We start from the raw sequence: 20,709 nt of genomic DNA, 5'->3' as shown, positions 1-20,709 counted from the left end.
TTCACAGCAACCTTGAATAGTGGTACTCTTAGTATTTCCATTTTAAAGAGAATGAGGGAGGCAGACAAAGTAATTTGCACAGGATCACCTATAGCGTGTCTGAGGTGGAATTCAAATGCAGATCTTCCTGACTTCAGGTCCAGAATTCTTACCCACCTGGTTGGGCTTATACGTCACTAAAACCCCCAGATCTAAATAAGATAAATTGTGGTCTGACCATATTTCTCCTATCTTAAACTTGTGGAAGACAACTTTTTAAACCTACATATTAGACTTTACATTTATATATCTTAACTTTATCCTCTTAGATTTTTAGCCTGCCAGGATCTTTTCAGAACTTGCCCCTGTATGTGAGGTAAAAGCCACAGTTTTAGTCACCTGCAAATGCAATAAACTTGAAATCCATAGTTTTATCTAAATCAATGGAACACAGCACAGGGCCAAATGCAGATTTCCAACTTATGTAACAACTACTTTTTGAGTCTAGTTATTCAATCAGTGAGGTAGTTAGGTAACCCAATGGAGAAAGTTCTGGGACTGGAGTCAAGAAAACCTTAATTCAAGTCCAGCCTCAGATATTTAGTAGCTGTGGGATTTTAAGAAAGTCACTTAGTCTCTGTTAGCCTTAATTCCCTGGAAAAGGAAATAACAAACTACTACACTATCTTTGCCCAAAAAACCCCATGTACAGTATTGATGTGCTAGGGTCCATGGAGTCACAAAGACTTGGATAATACTGAATCCAATTCAACTTGTTCCAAAATCCCTCTAGCTATACTTATTATTTATTGTTTACCACATATCTTTATCTTTCTTCATAAGAATATCTCGATATTTTATCAAATGCTTTGTTCAAATCTCATTAAACTATGTCTATAATAGTCCCTTGACATTACAGTTTAGATTCTTGTCAAAAATAGAAATAAATTTAGTCTGCTGTGACTTGTTCTTAAAGAAGAACGAAGTGCTAGCTCTTGAAGACTACCATTTTTTAAACATACATTAATCATCTTTGAAATCTATTCATTCTAGAATTTAGACAGAAATCAAAGTTAAGTTCTTTGTCCTAGTTTGCAGACACTATTTTCTTCCCTTTTCAAAAAATCTGGACGTTTTCTCTTCTTCATTCCTGCAATAACTCTCCTATTTTCCATAATCTTTTAAATATCACTGACAGTGGGTCTGCAATCACACCCACCAGTCTTTTCAGACCCTGAGGATAAATATAGTTCATCTGAGCCAGGTGGCTTGAACTCATCAAAAGCATCTACTGGAGGTGCTCTCTCTTACTAGCTCCCCACTTATCTTGGGAATCAACTCCCTATTATCCATCTCTGTTCTGTCCTTTCTAGTCCAAAGGTTATTTTCCTTGACAGAAAACAGTAGCAAAATAACAATGGAGCAGCTCGGCCTCCTCCTTTTGTCAGATCTCACTATCCTATCCACCCTAAGCACTGGGTCTAATGTTCCTTTGATCATTCTCTTTTGCCCATTATAACTTGAAAAAACATCCTTTTTCATTGTCCTTACCTTTCCTTGCCAGTTATTGGATCACATTTCTGTATTCATCCTCAGTTCCCTGTTCTTATTCCCTTTTAAACTTGTATAAATATGATATATTTATATATTTTTCCCTTTAAAATACATTTTATTGATATCTTTTATTATTTTATCACCTGTATTTCCCATCATTTTCTTCCTGACCTCTCCTTCCAGAGAGCTCTTTCTTTAAATAAGACATGAAAAAAAAAGGAAAAGGAGAAAATCTCCACAAAACTAATTTTTAATATATCCAAAAAGTATGATGTCAGTACTCAGCATTGTCAATTGCCCCCTTCTTCAAATGTTCAAGAGAAGAAATCTTCTCATACGTTTTCTTTAGGGTCAAGCTAAGTCATTATAATTTCAGGACAAGAAGTATCAATTGTTCATTGTTCTTCTGTTCATTTATGTTGTTGTAGTCATTGTGCATATTGTTTTCTTGGTTCTGCTTGTTTCATTTTGCATTATTTCATATGCATATTTCCATATTCCTTGATATTTTTTATGTTCACAGCTACTTATAGCACATTAATATTCTATTAAATTAATATGCTGCAGTTTGTTGAGCCTATTCCTCATATGGGGATCTTTTTTGTTGTCATTGACCACTGAAGTATATGTCCATCAATGGACTTTCTGTATGGTTCAGTGAGAATGGTCACTTTTCTTGCATATTTCTAGATTGTTTTCCAGAATGCTTTATACATACATACATTTAAATTATTGATATCTGTTTTCACATATCTTTAATTTCTCAATAGATTTTCTTCTTCTTCTTCTTCTTTTTCTTCTTCTTCTTCTTCCTCATCTTCTCCTCCTCCTCTTTTTCTCTCTCTTTATGTATACACACACATATCATCCCCTCCCCAGAAAGTAATTTTTCTTAACAAATAATAATAAAGAACAAAAGAAATCAGTTCAGTAAATCCTAATCTATCATTCAGATCTGATAAAAAAAATCCAATGTTTCAACTATTGCTTTCATACAAAGCAGTTCAGCATATATATTAATGCTCCCTCAAATACTCTGGCTCACTAGATTTTCAATCTACTAACTCAATTCCCATGGTCCATACATGTATTTCAACCTTTGCTACACACAGAGAACATCAGAGTCTTAATCTTGCCATCACCCATAAGCATTCCATGTTCATGAACTCAAAAATTATTTTATCCATTCATAATTATTATCCATCTTTTTCTATGCCTTACAAACTCAACCCTATCTTTTGTTCTCAGCTAGACCATTCTTCCCTTCATCCCCCAATTCTTTCCTACGTCATCACCCAGCATTGGCTATAATTCTTCCTCCTTGTATTTCTTAATTCCTATTTAACTCCACACTATCCTCTACTCTCAAATCTCTCTCCTCTTTATATTGTTGCCAATTCCATTTCACCCCCAAATTTGTCTTACTTTGCCTCCAATCTATGTTACTCTCACCACCTGCTTCCTTTATTACTAATCCTTGTGCTATTGAATGGAGCTCCAGAAAAATCACGAAATCATGCAGTTGAGTCCATACTATTGCACTAATTGTCCCCCACTGCTTGGATGTCTGTGCTTGAAATTCTCTACACCCTCATCTCCATTTCCTAGTTCCTTCATTTTCCCTCAAGATTCACTTTTTATAGGAGGTCTTTACTGGTTTTCTTGGCTACTACTATTTCCTGTTCTAAGATGACTTTCAATCAACTGCATTGACATTTTTCTCCTCCCTTAGAAAGTAAGTTCCTTGTAGTCAGGGGGCTGCTGTTATTGCTTTTATTGATTCTCTATTGCTTAGCACAATGCCTGGCTTATAGTAAATACTTAATCAATGCTTGTTGTCTAATTGATCCACACTCATATTCTTCCAAGTCTGCACAATGGGATGGAGTTGCAAAGCTTTTCTGTTCTTCAGAGTCAAGCTTGGTCATTATAATCTGTATATATCTTCTAAAAATCTTAACATTTTGATGAACTTCCTAAACACCCATACCTAAGTCTTCAGACAATTTTTTTCCAGCTTATCAAAATTATTTCCTTTTTTGTGTCTTCAGAATTTGTTGAGGGTTTTTCGGAACTCCTGCATGACTATCTCCCTAGAATTTTAGTCCATAGAATGATACCTATATTTCCTTCGAACTCTGAAATCCTATCCTCCCCAAACTTAAGTCCCAAATCAGACTATTCCAGACTATGCCCAAGGCAGATATTGCAAGGCAGACTGTATGACTTTTCTCTCTTCTATCACAAATTAGGAGGAAGTGATCACCTCTCCAAAGTTCCAAGGAAGTACTTTGATCTCCTTGTCCTATTTCTGGAACAATGGCTAGGGCAATGCCTTAATTTTTCCATGTTAGATACAGCTCTGACCATCCTACTTTGCTCCTTATCTTTTCTGGCTCTTGGATCATAATTCTGATGGGGCTCCTGGCCTGGGGTAGCTCAGGGTGATTGAAGCTATTCTCACAGAAACATGAATTTCCTTTGAAAAGTGTTCTTGGAAACTGGAAGATGAATGGATGTCCATCAATTGGAGAATGGTTGGGTAAATTATGGTATATAAAGGTTATGGAATATTATTGTTCTGTAAAAAATGACCAACAGGAGGAATACAGAGAAGCTTGGAGAGACTTACACGAACTGATGCTGAGGGGAGTGAACAGAACCAGGAGATCATGGTACACAGCAACAAGATTGTATGATAATCAGTTCTGAGGGACATGGTTTTTTTCATCAATGAGAGATTCAATGGAGAGAGCCATCTGCACCCAGAGAGAGGCCTGTGGGAACTGAATGTGGATCACAACACAGCATTTTCACCCTTTTTGTTGTTGTTTCCTCGTATTTTGTTTTCTTTCTCATTTTTTTTTCTTTTTGATTTGATTTTTCTTCCATAACAAGATAACTATAAATATGTATACATATATTGGATTTAACATATATTTTTAACATGTTCAACATCTAGGGGTGAGGGTGGAGGGAAGGGGAGGAAATTGGAACACAAGGTTTTGCAAGGATTTATGTTGAAAAATTATCCGTTCATAAGAGATGCTTTGAAAATAAAAAGCTTTAATTAAAAAAAATTTTTTAAAAAGTGTTCTTGGAGCCGAAAGGACATGTGCCAGTTTTATCTATTTGTGTCACCTCACTTTCTGTCTCCATTGCAGTCTGGGGGACAGCTTATGCCATCTCTGTGCAAACGCCTACCAAGGTCCTGCGGGCAGCCCGAGGGCAGAGTGCCACGCTCCCGTGCTTGTACCAGACCACAGCCACCACAAGAAGTGGATTCATCCAGTGGGATAAGCCTCTGCTGGACCCTCCGGTAAGCAGCCACACATTCTCGCAGTGGTGGGGGGAGCAGGGCTTGGGGTGGGGGGAGGGTTTGGGCAAGATCTCCCCGGAGACCTCGGGGCATCAGCTCCTCCCGCAGGCGGGGTTGCCAGAGACCGGGGGCAGGCTCAGGAAGAACACCTGGTTACCTGCGTCAGCACCCATAGGGAGTCCAGGGCCCCCCTCCCCTTCTGTCTTATCCCGGACAGCGTCGGGGCCTGGAGTCTGGGAAGGGAAAGTTGGGAAATATGGTGAAAAGGGGAATGACAAGGAGAGCCCGATGTGCAGTGCTGCCCATTTGTCTTAGATAGTCCTGGCTGGGAGCGCTTGGGTGTGTTCTCTCTCTCTGTCTCTTTCTCCTTTTCTCTCTGTCTGTCTGCCTGTCTCTCTCTCTTTCTTCCTTCCACTCTCCTTTATTCCCTCCTTCAACTCTCTCTCCCTCCCTCCCTTCTTTCCCCTCTCTTCTGTCTGTCTATATCTCTATCTGTCTCTATCTCTTCCCCCTTTCCAATCTGTTTCTGTCTCTCCTCCCTCCCTCCTTCTCTTTCTCTGTCTCTCTCTCTTTCTTCCTTCCACTCTCCTTTATTCCCTCCTTCAACTCTCCCTCCCTCCCTCCCTTCTTTCCCCTCTCTTCTGTCTGTCTATATCTCTATCTGTCTCTATCTCTTCCCCCTTTCCAATCTGTTTCTGTCTCTCCTCCCTCCCTCCTCTTTCTCTCTGTCTCTCTCTCTCTTCCTTCCACTCTCCTTTATTCCCTCCTTCAACCCTCTCTCCCTCCCTCCCTTCTTCTCTTTCTGTCCGTCTATCTCTTTATCTGTCTCTGTGTCTTCCCCCTTTCCAGTCTGTTTCTGTCTCTCCTCCCTCTCTCCTCTCAGTCACTGTCTCTCTAAGTGTGTGTCTTTTTCTCTGGCACTTTGAAGGTCCTCGATTAAAATGAGTACCCACCCTTGGGAGAGTAAATGCAAAGTGGTGGCCCATAGAACAGAGAAAACCTTCAGAAGAAAGAGTCCTCTTTTGATTAATTAAGCACTTTCATTCACACATCTGCCATTCTTTCATTCTGGCTACTTCCAGGCACCTGCATATCCGACCACTTGTATTTGGTCTCATTACAATTATTATTCTTATTTAAAATTGTTATATAAACATAATGATTATCATGCACTCTGAAAATCTTAAAGTTCCATGTAAATGCTACCTGTTATTATGCAAGGCACTATGTTCAGTGTTATGGTGGTAGAAAGAAGAATATGATAATCCCAGTCCTTCCACCCCACCTCCCACCTATTCAATTCTTATCTCTCCATTGATGCACAACTCAAATGCCAGTTTCCTCAGGAAGCCTTCCCAGATTCTCCCTAAAAAATTACTTTTTTTCTTCAGACCTCAAATAGAATTTTATTTTTTTCAGTTCTCTAAAGAACTTACATAACATTGAGAAATGGTTTGTAAGCTCTATGAAGGATGGAACTGTTCTTTATCTAAACTTTTTATTTCCTCAGCACCTGGCAAATAGAAGTGCTTAACAAATGTTTGTTGAATGACTAAATAGCTAATTAAGAAAAATAAGACTGGATAAATCACTTTAATTCAAGCTTGATGTGAGCAGTGTAAATGGTGCTAACAAAGAACCCTAATAATATAATGCTTTTTTTTTCTTTTTCAAAACTATAGTCCAGTGATGAAAAGAAAAAAAATATTTTTTGGAGAGGACTGGCCTTCCAATTCCAATCTACTATTTGAATATATGATTTTGAAAATAGATGAATATATATATGATTTTCACAAATCACATCCTTTCTGGAACTCAGTTTCTTTATCTGTGAACTGAGGAGCTTACAATCACTGAGGCTCTCCTCCAGCTTCCTATCTTCTGGACCTTTACTTGCTTCCAAGCTTCAAGGTTCTAGAACCAAGAAGGGGCTAAGAACCAAGGTTGACAACTGGTGTTAAGGGAGGCTGTCTCACCTAGCTTAGCCCTGGGGCATTTCTGGTGGGCAAGAGGTCAGTGACATTTCTTGTTCCTTCCAGGATCAGGTGGTCGTGTGGTCTTTCTCCTTAAACCAGTACACCTTTGGGAAGCATTACACAGATCGAGTCAACCTGACCGGCAACTATCAGGATGATGATGCTTCCATCACCATCAGTCAGCTGAAAATGGACGACAATGGGACCTACGAATGCTTACTGATGCTCGATGAAGATTTGATGGGAAACCGCCAATCGAGGATGGAGCTCCTCGTCCTGGGTGAGAGGCAGCCACCACTCCCATTATCTTCCTGTTCCCTTTCACAGATTTACGTAAAAAAGTTCTCTAAGAAAAGGAATGCGATTTTCAAACTGCACATTAATTAATCGCCTACTATATGTATGACACTGTGCTGATATAAAACTAGTCACTCTCCTCTGAGGAACTGGGGGGAGATGCTTCTGATTCTTCTCAGCACAGGATAGTGGGAAGAGTGCAGGCTTTGGACTCAGCAGATCCCAGTTCAAATTTCAGTTCTGCCACTTATTAGCTATTTGACGCTGGGCTACTTGAGGCACCTATATAACACAATGTGGACACACTTACTGAGGCTGGAGACCTGAGGATCTGACTCAAATCTAGCTTCAGTCACTTACGAGTTTTGTAATCCTGGGTAAATCACTTAAATCTCTGTCTATCTTAATGTCTTCAATTGTAAAAAATGAGGATAATACTAATATCTACCTCTCAGGGTTGTTGTGAAGATCAAATGAGATATTTGTACAATTCTTTGCACAGTGTCTGACATAATAGGCTTATTTCTTTCCTTTTCTCTTTCTCTACCCTTTCCTTCCTTCCTTCCTTCCTTCCTTCCTTTCCTTCCTTCCTTCCTTCCTTCCTTCCTTCCTTCCTTCCTTCCTTCCTTCTTTTCTTCATTTTTCCAGATCTATTTCCTCATTTGAAAGTGAAAGGGTTGGGCTAAATGACTTCTGATTTCTGAGGTCTGTTCCAGCGCTAGACCTAAGATCCTTGCTGATTCCATGATGCCTTACCCATCCAAGAAAGTATGAGTGTCCCTGGGGACTATGCAAGGTAGAAAGAAATAAGTGAGGTGAATTGTTTAGGCAGAGTCATGCTAAACCAATACTTCTACAACAATGTTTTATGACAGATATTTAGCACTGGGAGTAGCAGAGAGACATGTGATTGCCCCAGTCTGCCAGTCTTCTCCAAATGTTATCAATCACAATGTCACCAAATCATAGATTTTGAGCTGAAGGGACTAAAGAGCTTATCTTGTCAAAATGAAGACACAATACAGGTCAAGTGGCTTCCAGGGGCACACAGGACAGAACTGAATCTGAGCACTGCCATTTTTTAAAAATTGTATTAAATTATTTTTTTTCTTACATCTTTCATAGGTAATTTTTTTTTTACAACATTATCCCTTGTATTCCGTTCTGTTCCAAATTTTCCCCTCCTTCCCTCCACCCCCTCCCCTAGATGGCAGGCATTCCCATACATATTAAATATCTTATAGTATATCCTAGGTACAATATATTCGTGCAGAATTGAATTTTGTTGTTGTTGTTGCAAAGGAAGAATTGTATTCGGAAGGTAAAAATAACCTGGGGAGAAAAACAAAACAAAACAAAACAAAACAGTGCTCACAGTTTACACTCATTTCCCAGTGTTCCTTTTCTGGATGTAGCTGATTCTGTCCATCACTGATCAATTGGAATTGGATTAGATCTTCTCTATGTTGAAGATATCCACTTCCATCAGAATACATCCTCGTACAGCATTGTTGTTGAAGTATAGAATGATCTTCTGGTTCTGCTCGTTTCACTCAGCATCAGTTGATGTAAGTCTCTCCAAGCCTCTCTGTATTCCTCCTGTTGGTCATTTCTTACAGAACAATAATATTCCATAACATTCATATTAAATTAATTTTTTTGTTACATTTTAAATTCCAAACTGTCTCCTCCCCTCCTTCTCCACTCTGCTCTAGAGAAGTCCGCCATATGACACAGACCCATGTATACATATATGGATGTCTATTTATCAGTTCTTGTTTTGGAGATGGAAAGCATCTTTCTTCATAGGTTCTTTATAGCTGATTTGAATATTGGTAATACTCAGAATAGTTTAGTTGTTCAGTTATTCTTCAAACAATATTGCTATTACTATATCCAAAGTTTCCTTGGTTTTGCTAATTTCACTCTTCATTATTTCATGCAAGTCTTTCCATGTTTTTCTAAAATCAATCTGCTCCTCATTTCTTATTTACAATCGTATTCCACGACTTATTCCCAGTGGATGAGATCCCTACACTGCTACTCTTTTAATTACATTTCAGTGTTTTGAAGGAAGGAAGAACTAATAGTAAGGGGGTCCACTCTGGAACTACCCACTGAATTTCTAGTAACACTAAAAGGCATTCTAGGCTTTGGAACTAGTTCAGTGTCCAAAGTGGACTTAATAGATAACTACGCCTGGCAGGATCCTTGGAGACAGAAATAGTCTTAATTCTTATTTTATGAATGAGGAAATTAAGTTTTCAAATAAGGATTCTAAGCTCATATTCAGTCCCAGGTCTCTTAATTTCTAATCCAATGCTCCTTCTCTGATTGTATGCTGTCTCCATTCATGGGAGTTGTTATGAGTTTCTCTTCTTGAAATCCCTCCCTCCACAACTTCTGAAATAGTACATTATCCTGCTTTTCTTCCTACCTCTCTGGTTCCTCCTTCTCTGTTTTTTCTGGTTCCTCCTCCTCCTCTGATTCCCTAAATGTAGAATTCCTCCAAAGTTATCCTTTTTCTCTACATTCTCCCTCAGATATCTCACCTACTCTCATTCCTCTAATTATCAGCTCTCAGGATTTAGGATCCTTGATTCTCAGGATCTGTATCTGATAACAATCCTAAGTTTCAACTCCCTAGTTTTAATCAGTATTGAATATATCACTATTAACTCAAACTCAGCATAGCTAAAACTGACTCCACCATTTTCTTTCCATAAAATCATATATCCCACTTCTCACCTGGAGAGATGATAAGACTTAGAGGAAAGGTCTCCCTGCTTACAGTCAGAATAGAAAACTCAGTCCTGACTATGCTGATTTCTAGTTATGTGTCCCTGGATAAATCACTTCAACACTGAAGTATTCTGAATACTATCCTGTCACATAAATTATGAATGTTGTTTTCTCCTACTAATGCTCTCATTCATTCAGGTTCAAACTTTTGAGTAATTTTGTCTTCCATCCCTCCATATTTTACTGACCCTCTTATCCTATCCTATTGTTAGTAATCTAATTCACCTGTTGGTTGCCTAATATATAAATTATTAACGTAAACTAACTAATATCCCTAACTCAAATCTCTTAAGCTGTTCATCTTCTCATTTCTGTCTCTACCCCATTTCTCCCATATGTCTTCTCCTATGTACTCACATATATGCTACTCCAGCTTAGGTCCTCATTGTCTCTTGACTGGACTATTACAATAATACACTACTTGGTCTCCCTGCTTCAAGTCTCTTCTGTCTCAAATCTATTTTCTACTCAGCCACCATGGTGATTTTCCTAATGTACAGATCTGATAATATCACTCTCCTACTCTTGTGGTTCCCTAATGGAACCACAAATACAACTAGAAACAAATAAAGTCTATATTTCGTTTTTGTTTTGAAAAATTTTATTTTATTCTGAACTTAAGAAATAAGTATTTCCAAAACAAAATGAGATTAAAAAAAAAGGAGTGCATTTAAAATTGCAGATCCATTATGTATTTCTTTTTTCAAATATACAACAAAGTTAGCATATTTTTTCATCTTCTCTTCCCACCAAATTTTGGCTACCATTAGACACAAATCTGTATGTGTACACATACACACGTACACATATATACACATATATGTGTATACATATACCAGCATATTCCTACGTAGGATATTTGGGGTTAATTTTGGTATTCATAATAGTCAAAATGACTTAGTTATTCAAAGTTATTCTTAAAACAATACTCCTATCACTGAATGCAATGTCTTCTTGGTTCTGCTCATTACACTCTTCATTATTTTGTGGAGGTTTCTCCAATCTTTTAAAAATTGTTGAACTTATCATTTCTTGTTGCAGAGTAATATTCTGTCATGAACATGTATCACAATTGGTATATGTTCCACAATTTGTTTAGCCATTCCCCAACTGGAGGGCATCCCTCAGTTTCCAGTTCTTTGCCACCACAAAGAGAGCTGCTATAAATATTTTACATCATGTAGGTTCTCTTCCATTTTCCCTAATCATCATGGGAAGCAAACCTAATAATGATATTGGTGGGTCAAAGGGCATAGGCAATTTATACTTTTAAAACTTTTCAAAGTTTATTCTTTGAACATAATTTTAAACAAATTAAAATGGTTAATTTTTAACAAATAATTTAATTTTAAACAAATTAAAATCCAAAAATGGTTGGCTCACCTCATACATCCACCTACAATGAATTTAGGTCCAAATTTTTCCATAACCCCTCTTAACATTTGTCACTTTTCCTTTCTATCATTTTAGCCAGTCTAATAGGCCTCAAATGAAATCTCAAGCTTGTTTTAATTTGTATTTCTCCAATCAATAGTGATTGAGAGCATTTTTTTAAGATGACTACAAATTGTTTTGATTTCTTCATTGGACAACTGCCTGTTCATATCCTTTGACCATTTATCCGTTGGGGAATGACTCATATTCTTATAAATTTGACAAAATTTTTTATATATTTGAGATATGAGATTTTTATGTGAGGAACCTATAAGTAGTTTTTACCAGTTTTCTGCTTTCCTTCTGGTTTTGGCTACATTTCTTTTACTTGAACAAAATTATCCATTTTATATTTCATAACTGAGGTAATAAATTTCGTGTCATTCAAATTTTCTTCTAATATCTTCTTTTATATCTAGGTCATGCTTCCATTTTGAGCTTATGTTAATAAATGATGAAAGATATTAGTCTATATTGAATTTCTGCTAGACTGTTTTCCAGCTTTCCCAACAATTTTTAACTAATAATGTATTCTTACCCCAAAGACTTAAATCTTTACCTTTGTCAAACACTGGCTACTGAATTTGTTTGCTGCTGGAAATTGTATATCTACTCCGTTCCACTAAGCTACCTTTCTATTTCTTAGCCAGTACCAGATAGTTTTGATAATTACTGCCCTATAATATAGTTTAAGATCTTATACTGCTAAACTTCCATTATATTTTTCTATTAGTTTCTTTAATATTATTGACCTTTTATTCTTCCAAGTGAAATTTGTTAGTATTGTTTTAGCTCCATAAAATAATTTTTTGGTAATTCACTTGGGATGGCATTGAATATAGAGATTAATTTCATTTTTGACACTAGTAATTTGGTTTTCTTCTTTATTTTTAAAACTCACATTAACCAATAGTTTGTCTGTTTTGTTTTTGTTTTTTTGGTAATGCCAACTTCAGTTTTATTTATTAATTCAATGGGTTTTTTACATTCAATTTTGTTAATTTCACCTTTAATTTTAGGATTTCCAAATAAGTATTTAATTGGGGATTTTTAATTTATTCTTTTTCTAGTTTTTTTTTTTGGTTATACACCTACTTCATTAGGCTGCTCCTGCCATTATTCACTTCCCTCACATTCTTATTTTTTTTAAATTTAGAAGACTTTTATGCCCTTCTAGATGTGAGTATTGTTCCCTCTTTAACCCAGATCTTATGAGAATAGGTTTCCAGCACTACCAGTCCTCTACCCCTTTGTATCAGTTCTTTGTCTTGCTCTTTTTACTTATATAATTTTACCTTTTAGAATCACATCATTCTCTCAGCTTATTGCCAATCTTTCTTTCAAACTACCCAATGGTTCATGACAGTCTTAAGAATTCAGTTTACATTTCCACATATAAAAGTAAACAGTTTGACTTTATTGGATCCCCTGTAATTGATCTTTGATGTTTACCTTATATTTCCTCTGGATCTTGTATGTCAAATTTTCCATCAAGTTCAGGGCTTTTTGAAATAAAAAACCAAAAGTCTATCAATTTATTAAAAATCTTTTTTAAAATGTTCAGGATTATACTTAACTTTTGCTGGTTATTTTTGGCTGCAGCCCTTGTTCTTTTGCTCTTTGATAATATAGTGTTCTAAAACCTGCTGTCTTTTAGTGTAGCAGCTGTAAATTTGTGTAATTCTAACTGTGGCTCGGAAACATGTTCCTCCTCACCTTTTCCCTCCCTCTCTCTTCCTTCAAAAAGTAGCTTAGTTATGGAACCTTTCCTGTTCCCCCCACTAGCTACTAGCTACTGCCCTCCTAACCACCTGATACTGAAGTATTTATTTGCACATATTTTCTAGAAGCACACACATATATATGTATGTATGTATGTATGTGTGTATGAGTGTGTGAACATATACTGCCTCTCTGGTTAGAATGAAAGTCCCTTCAGAGCAGGTGGTTTTATTTTTTTTAGTTCCTTTCATCCCCCAGAGCCTAGCACAGGGCTTGGTACATTGTAAGCACCTTCTAAATACTTATTAGTTGGTGAGTAGGGGTTCCCCAGGCCGTTGTTTGAGAGAACACTGAGATGGAACAATTTTAACTGAGGTTTCTGAGCTCTACAATAACAAAAGTGAATCCCCAAGTGAACATTACTGAATGAACAGTGTCCCCTGGTTGCCAGAGCTGACCCACTGAACAAACACGATACTGAGAGAATTTGAAACTGTGCTCTACATGGGTTGAAGGATCTGGGAATGTTTAACCCGGAGAAATGACTTAAAAGAAATATCATAGGTGGATTCAAATAGGGATTAACCTTTTAGTTCTTCAGAGAGTAGAATTAGGAATAACTAGGTAGAAGATAAAGATTAAGGTTTGGAGAAAGTAAATACAGTCATATAATGAGAACAAAGCCTTAAGTAGCAATTCTGACTTCCAGGGCAAGTGCCAAAAATGCAGGCAAGGTGGAGGAAGTAGGGACAGAAATCTAGGGAGCAGACTTCGGAAGAGCTGACCCAAAGGGTCGGTGGGTCACAGGGTTCTCACTTACTGTTCCTAGACCTGCCTCTTTATTGGACCAAAAGGTAGTTTTTGAAGGCTGACTTTCACAGGATAATTGACAATTCATCCTAGTTGACTTTAGAGTTTTGGCTGTCTCTCTAATCACCCCAAACCCCAGGCAGAAATGGAGGAGTTAGAGGGAGAAAGCAGGGGAACACACTGGGGGAGAGGAGCAATAATGGGTACAAATGTGACAGTAGCCATCTGCCTTAATTCTGGAAGTGGCAATCAGGCCTCTTAGGGTTTGGGGTAAAACTGGCAAAGATCCAGAATAAAAAGGGATGGTGGGCAAGAGGACCACAGGAAGAAGAAACTGGGGGTTTATTCTGAAGTTTTAATGACCATTTATGGGAGGTTATCAAGGCTTATAGCCTCCTATAATTTAAAGAAGGGATGAGATTTCAGGGAAAATATCCCGGTTCCAGGTTCAAATTCTGCTTTTGATATTACTTTCAAGCAAGTTGGCAGTTAACTTACCCTCCTTGGGCCTGTTTCCTCATCTGTAAAATGAGGAGATGGTCTCTGAGGTCTCTCTAGCTTTACAGTTGTACCTGGACAGACGTGTTTTCTCTGACATCATTATTCTCAGGAAAACCTGACTCTTAGTGGAGAAATATGTAGTTATTATCTTTTGTAAATAAAGAAACTGAATTTCAGAGAAGTTAAGTGAATTGCTTAAATTCATACAAATATTAGGGGGCTGTTCTGGACTTAGGATCATCATGGATCTAGATCTTGGAGAGTCTATATTGGCTATCTAGTTTTATTGTCTCTATTTTGAGGTTCAGTGAGTTGCTTAATATTATGCAGGTAGCACCAAAAGTATGATTTAAACCCAGCTCCTTTGATTACAGAGTTAATATTCTTTCCTCTGAGGATGAATCCTGGCTCTGCCATTTCCTAGAGGTGTAAAATTAATCTATATCCTGAGCCTCAGTTTATGCATCTGTAAAATGAAGAGTTTGGACTAGATTATTACCAGAGTCATTTCCAGCCATAAATCCCATCATTAGGGATAGCTACCTGCTGAGGCTGCCATTTTTAAACCAACTTTTTATAGATGAACTTTTTTTTTAAATTTAAGAAGATTTAGCTCTTAGTGTCAGACAGGAACCTGTTTTGTAATAAGTGAGGCGTGTGAGATCATAGGTTTAGAGCTGGAAGGAATCTTAAAGGAACCTCAGGGCCTTCACTTTTTGGTAGATAATCAATGGCAGGGCTAGGTCCTCTGACTCCTGATTTGATGGTTGTTCTACTAATACCACACCCTCCCACTCCAACTTTATGGAAAAGGCTCAAACCCTCCAAGCAAGGAGGAGATACAGTCTTCCTTTTGTGCATTGAGTTGGGTACACTGCTGACTTGTCCAGCTCTGCTCATGTATCTCTTGCTCTGACTGGAGGAGTAGCTATTTGTGTTATATCCCAGCTGTTAAGGCTTCTTCTCGCCTACTCCCTTCCATCTATTCGGAGATAGCTTATCTCTATGTAGGGGTTTGGATATTGTTTTTCCATTAGACTGTCAGTTTCTTAAGGGAAGGACAGTTTTTAACCTTTCTTTATGGTACTTAGCACAGCACCTGGTACCCATTAGGCACTTTATTATTATATTACATTAATATATAATAATATAAACATTAATGTGTTTGTTAATGGAATATGGGTTTCAACATAGCATTTCCACTCTTTCTGTTAGTGTTTGCTTGCATTTTGTTTTCCTTCTCAGGTTTTTTTTATTTCTTTCTAGATCTTTTCTCATGCAGCAAGATAATTGTATAAATATGTATACATATATTGGATTTAACTATATTTTAACGTATTTAGCATGTATTGGACTATCTGCCATCTAAGGGAGGGGGGAGAAGGAGAAGAAAAGTTGTAACAGAAGGCTTTGCAAAGGTCAATGTTGAAAAATTACCCATGCATATGTTTTGTAAATAAAAAGCTGTAATAATTTTTAAAAATGGAATATATGTTTGCTTGGTGGCAGCCGCCATGCGGAAGTTGGAGGTCGGGGTAAGAGAACACGTTATACATTATGGTCTAGATAGTCCTTCCACAAACCCACAGAATATGATAGTCTCCATCTTTTCCTTCTCTGCAGTTCCACCCTCCAAACCAAAGTGCAACATTGAAGGGGAAACTACATATGGGAATAACATCCAGCTAAAATGCCAGTCCGAGGAGGGATCCCCAGCCCCCCAGTACAGCTGGAAGAGCTTTGACATCCAGAACAAAGAACGACCATTGCCATCACCAGGTATCTGGAAGATTCTCCTCCCAGTGACATACAGGCACTTATTTTGTAATAAGTGAGGTCGAGGCGCCATCTGAGATCACGTTGTCCCCGAGTTGTTTGTATGTTGTCTCTCCAATTACACTGAGTTTTTGAGGGCCAGGATAATCTTTTTTTGTTTTGTTTTGTTTTGTTTTGTTTTGTTTTTGTATCCCCAGAATTTAGCACATTGTCTGGCGCATTTAATAAATAATTGTGTTCTTGACTGGAAATTAGGAAATTATTGGACTATATCAGAGGAATGTCTTAGATGTTTCAAGTTTTTCAGCAAGACATTTGACAAAAATCACTCATATTATTTTTTAAATACAAGATGGAAAAATGCAAAGTCATGGAAAACTGCTATTATGTGACTTTTTCTTTTTTCCTGTAGTGTTTATCATAGTACCCAGTACAGATAGATTGAGAGATGGTGGCTGGGTACAATTAACGGATTTAGCACCAGATTGAATGGGCAGAGAAGAACCGAGTGATGGCAAAAAAGGAGAAGCTTGGTCTGCTTCACAGATGGCTTTTTAAGAGAGACATTCTCATGGGGACGAGGTGGCTCTGCCCGACAGTGCCATTTGCCTTGTTGTCCACCAGGTGGCCACACTGCAACAGCAATGACTTGTTTCCAGCTATTGCTCCATCGGCTAAGTGGCCATTGAGTCCGTCCCCTCATTTTACACATTATTACTGAAGCTCAGGGAACCTCAATGATTTATTGAAGATCCCATGGGTAAGAAGTGTCAGAAGTGAGATTTAAATTCAAACCTAATTATTCCAGAGCCAGCATAGAAATAGTCTATGACCTCAGAGAGACGGTCCAACTGTCCCTTCTTTTTACTGAAGAGAAAACTTGTGGTTAGGTAACGTATTGGAACCCAGATTTTTGATTCTCAGTTTCATATTTTTCTCGTTATACCATCCTGTCTCCTCTGTGCCTTTGGAAATTTTTCAATGTGAATTATCTGTAAAAGTTCCTCTTTTTCCTTAGTCTGGGCTTGTGATTTCCTCTGTTGAATGCCCCCCCTCAATCAGTGGCTACCCCCAGTTGTTAGTCTTAGTCACCCAGGACACAAAGATTAAGTGACCTGCGAGGTTCACATAGCCAGTATAAGTCAGAGATAAAACTTTAACTCGAGTCATTTTGATTCCAAAGTTGGCCCTCTAACCAATAGACCACAATGCCTCTTAACAGTTGCCCCTTTTCCACAGCAGCATCACCATTCTGTCCCTGAGCTGCTATTTTATCGTTGTGACCATGATGGCTAAATCCCACCTCTTCATTCCTTGGGCTCATGGCAATGGAAATCTCCAACCTTTCTTAAATTAAATTATATATTTTTCATTAACAAGCATTTGTTTTCTCTCCCTCCTACTCCATGCTTCACAAAAATAAGTAAATTCTTGTAAAAATCTGCATAAAGCAAAAAATGTCCCTAACCTGACCATAACGAACAACATGAATCTCATTCTATCATCTCTCTGTCAGGAAGTGGATAGCATTCTTTATCATCTGGAATCATATTAGAGTTCACTAGTCGTTGTTCATATCTTTTCAATACTCTTGTTGTTTTACTCCAAGTTCTGATCACATTGATCTGCATCTGTTCATAAAGTCTTTCCAGGTTTCTCTGAAACTGTTTTTTTCATTGCTTTTTTTTTTTTTTTTTTTTTTTTTTTTGAGGCTGGGGTTAAGTGACTTGCCCAGGGTCACACAGCCAGGAAGTATTAAGTCTCTGAGACCAGATTTGAACTCGGGTCCTCCTGACTTCAGGGCAGGTGCTCCATCCACTGCACCAACTAGCTTCATTGTTTCTTACATCACAATAATATTCCATTATATTCACATACCATCATTTGTTCAGCTATTCCCCAATCCCAATCTAATTCTATTTTGTGGAGAGCTATCACACACTCCTCTCTAACTTGGGCTATCACACCCAGCACTACATGGAGATATTTCTGTCTTGGTGGAGTTGGAGTATGACTATAATATCCAACGGTGCTGAGGGAAATTGGGTTAAGCAGAAGTCCAGCACCCCACAACATACATATGTTCCCTGGTGCTTGAGGGGAGACAGGATGTGCTGGAGCTAGCTCTAACCCACTTGAGAGAACCATTGTTTAATTTTCGCGTGAGCGCTTATACTTCAGCAGTTGGTAAGCAAAAATAAATCACCTCTTAACTTATTATTTTCTTGATTGTCTAGACTTTTTAAAGTTTTAATAATGCAGATTAAAGCTAAAAGTGTGTGCATACATTTTTTTTTGAGTCCTATTAATCATTTACTCACATAGCCCTGTGTGTTGCTCTCTAACCATAGCTTGAGCTCAATGGGGGTGCAATAAAAGACAGGAAATTAAAAAGTTCATCAAATGGGAGGCCTGCAGACTGAAGGCTAACAACAACAATGTGCATTTATGTAGCACTTAAAGATTTGCAAAGAGATTTACATCCATCTTCTCATTTGAGTCTCCTGACACCCCTAAGGATAGAGTGTAGGAAAGGGCCGGTGTCTCTGAGCTTCACATCCAGCTGCATCTCAGACTCGCTCCTAGTAAATCGTCCCAAAGAGCCCCACTGGGGATGGATGCTGAGTCCTGGAGCTCTGCTCAAATCCCTGTTACAACCTGGCCTGAGTCATTCAGCTCATCTTGGGCTCATATTTCATCTAAGGCCACTAGGTGGCAGCAAAACCTACAGTAAGGCATCCCTATCTGCTCAGAAACTGGCATGTTAGCTGGGGAATTTTACTCCAGACTGACCCCCAGCACAGAGTTAGTACACAGACAGACAGATAGTTAGATGGATGGATAAAATAGATAGATAGATGGATGGCTAGATGGCCAGATAGATACATAGACAGATAGAGGGAGGGAGGGATGGATAGATAAATATAGACAGGTAAATAGAGTTTGAGAGATAGAAAGGTGGATAGATGATAGATATAGATAGATGGAGGGATGAATGGATGGATCGATCGATGGATGATAGGTGGATAGATAGAATAATATAGGTGGGTAACATGATAGTGATAGGTAGATAGATGATAGATGATAAATAGATATAGAGAGATAGATGATAGATGGTAGATAGATGGTAAGTGACAGATGGACAGATGGATGAATGGATAGATAAATAGATGATAGGTAAGTAGATAGATGATAAATGGATAGATGGTTAATAAATAGATAGATATATAAATGGATGGATAGATTAGGTATAGACATACTTACATAGACAAATAGAGAAATGGGAGGAGATACCGAGATATGTATCTCTGTCTCGATATCTATGTATGTTTATAGCTAGATATCTTTATTTGTAGATATCTATAGATAGATATTTAGACATATAGATATAGATATGTATAAATGAATATCTAGATAGATATAGATACATATGTTTTTAGATAGATATCTAGGTAGAGATGGAGATATACCTAGAGATGTAGATACAGATATATTGAGTATCTAGGGTAGCATCATGGTTAGAAGATGAGGTCTGGAGTCAGGAAGAACTGAGTTCAAATCCAGCCTCAGATACTTACAAACTGCAAGTCACTTAACATGTTTGCCTCTTTTTCCTCATCTGTAAAATAAGCTGGAGAAGGAAATGGCAAACCATTCCAGTATTTTTACCAAGAAAACTCCTAGAGACTCATGAAGAGTTTCTTGATTGAAATGATTGGAACACAACTAGCTAAAGATAGATACAGATATATTTATAGATATAGACATAAAGATATATAATAGTAGAAATATAGGCAGAGATTGAGGTAACAATAGATATATTGGTAGATAGCTATAGATGGAGATATACTTAAAGATAGATAGTTGAATAAATGTATGAATAGTCAGATAGCTTTTTTTTTTTTTTTTTGAGGCTGGGGTTAAGTGACTTGCCCAGGGTCACACAGCTAGGAAGTGTTAAGTGTCTGAGACCAGATTTGAACTTAGGTCCTCCTGAATTCAAGGCTGGTGCTCTATCCACTGCTGCTATCCTAACTGCCCCCAGATAGCTTTTCTTAAGAGTCAAATCTCTGGACTATAATTCTTTATTACTGTGAATTATTATAAGCAGGAAGATTTCCCAATACTTTCCACTGGTCTTGTTTCATATATATATGAATTCAATAGATTTTAAAGCAAGAAGTGACCTTGATCTGATCAGTACAGATATAAGGAAAAATATTAAATAGAGCCCTTCAAATTCAGGTAGGTGGATACAATGACATGGCATGGTGCTTACAGAATTAGTTTTAGAATCAGGAAACCTTGGGTTCTAGTCCCACATTCTGATGGTGTGACTCCGGGCAAATAACTTATTCCCTCAATGTACCAACAACATTTCAAGACTCAGAGTTATATAATGATTGATATATCTGCATTGGGAAAAAGAGTTTCCTTAATTGTAGTTCTTTATACAAATGAATAACAGATCTAGATCAGGAAAAGAGAATAAAGCAATTAAATCCCTATTGTACAATGGATGTTTTAACAAAGGCCCAG

The 20,709-nt window shown here is 37.6% G+C and overlaps 1 protein-coding gene across 1 annotated transcript in view; it reads left to right on the top strand.

Annotated features, from left to right (window-relative positions):
* The window catches only part of GPA33 (glycoprotein A33), a 46,891-nt gene that overhangs the window by 19,223 nt on the left and 6,959 nt on the right, over positions 1-20,709 (top strand). Inside the window, exons 2-4 of the mRNA XM_074266499.1 lie at positions 4,698-4,852; positions 6,892-7,108; positions 16,018-16,173. Coding sequence (XP_074122600.1) covers positions 4,698-4,852; positions 6,892-7,108; positions 16,018-16,173 — 528 coding nt within the window. The remainder of the gene's footprint in view (positions 1-4,697; positions 4,853-6,891; positions 7,109-16,017; positions 16,174-20,709) is intronic.

Source organism: Sminthopsis crassicaudata, chromosome 4 (genome assembly GCF_048593235.1).
Source record: "Sminthopsis crassicaudata isolate SCR6 chromosome 4, ASM4859323v1, whole genome shotgun sequence".
NCBI classification, from domain to species: Eukaryota; Metazoa; Chordata; class Mammalia; order Dasyuromorphia; family Dasyuridae; genus Sminthopsis; species Sminthopsis crassicaudata.
Note: the sequence above shows the minus strand (reverse complement) of the source record. Positions and strands in the feature narration are given on the sequence as shown.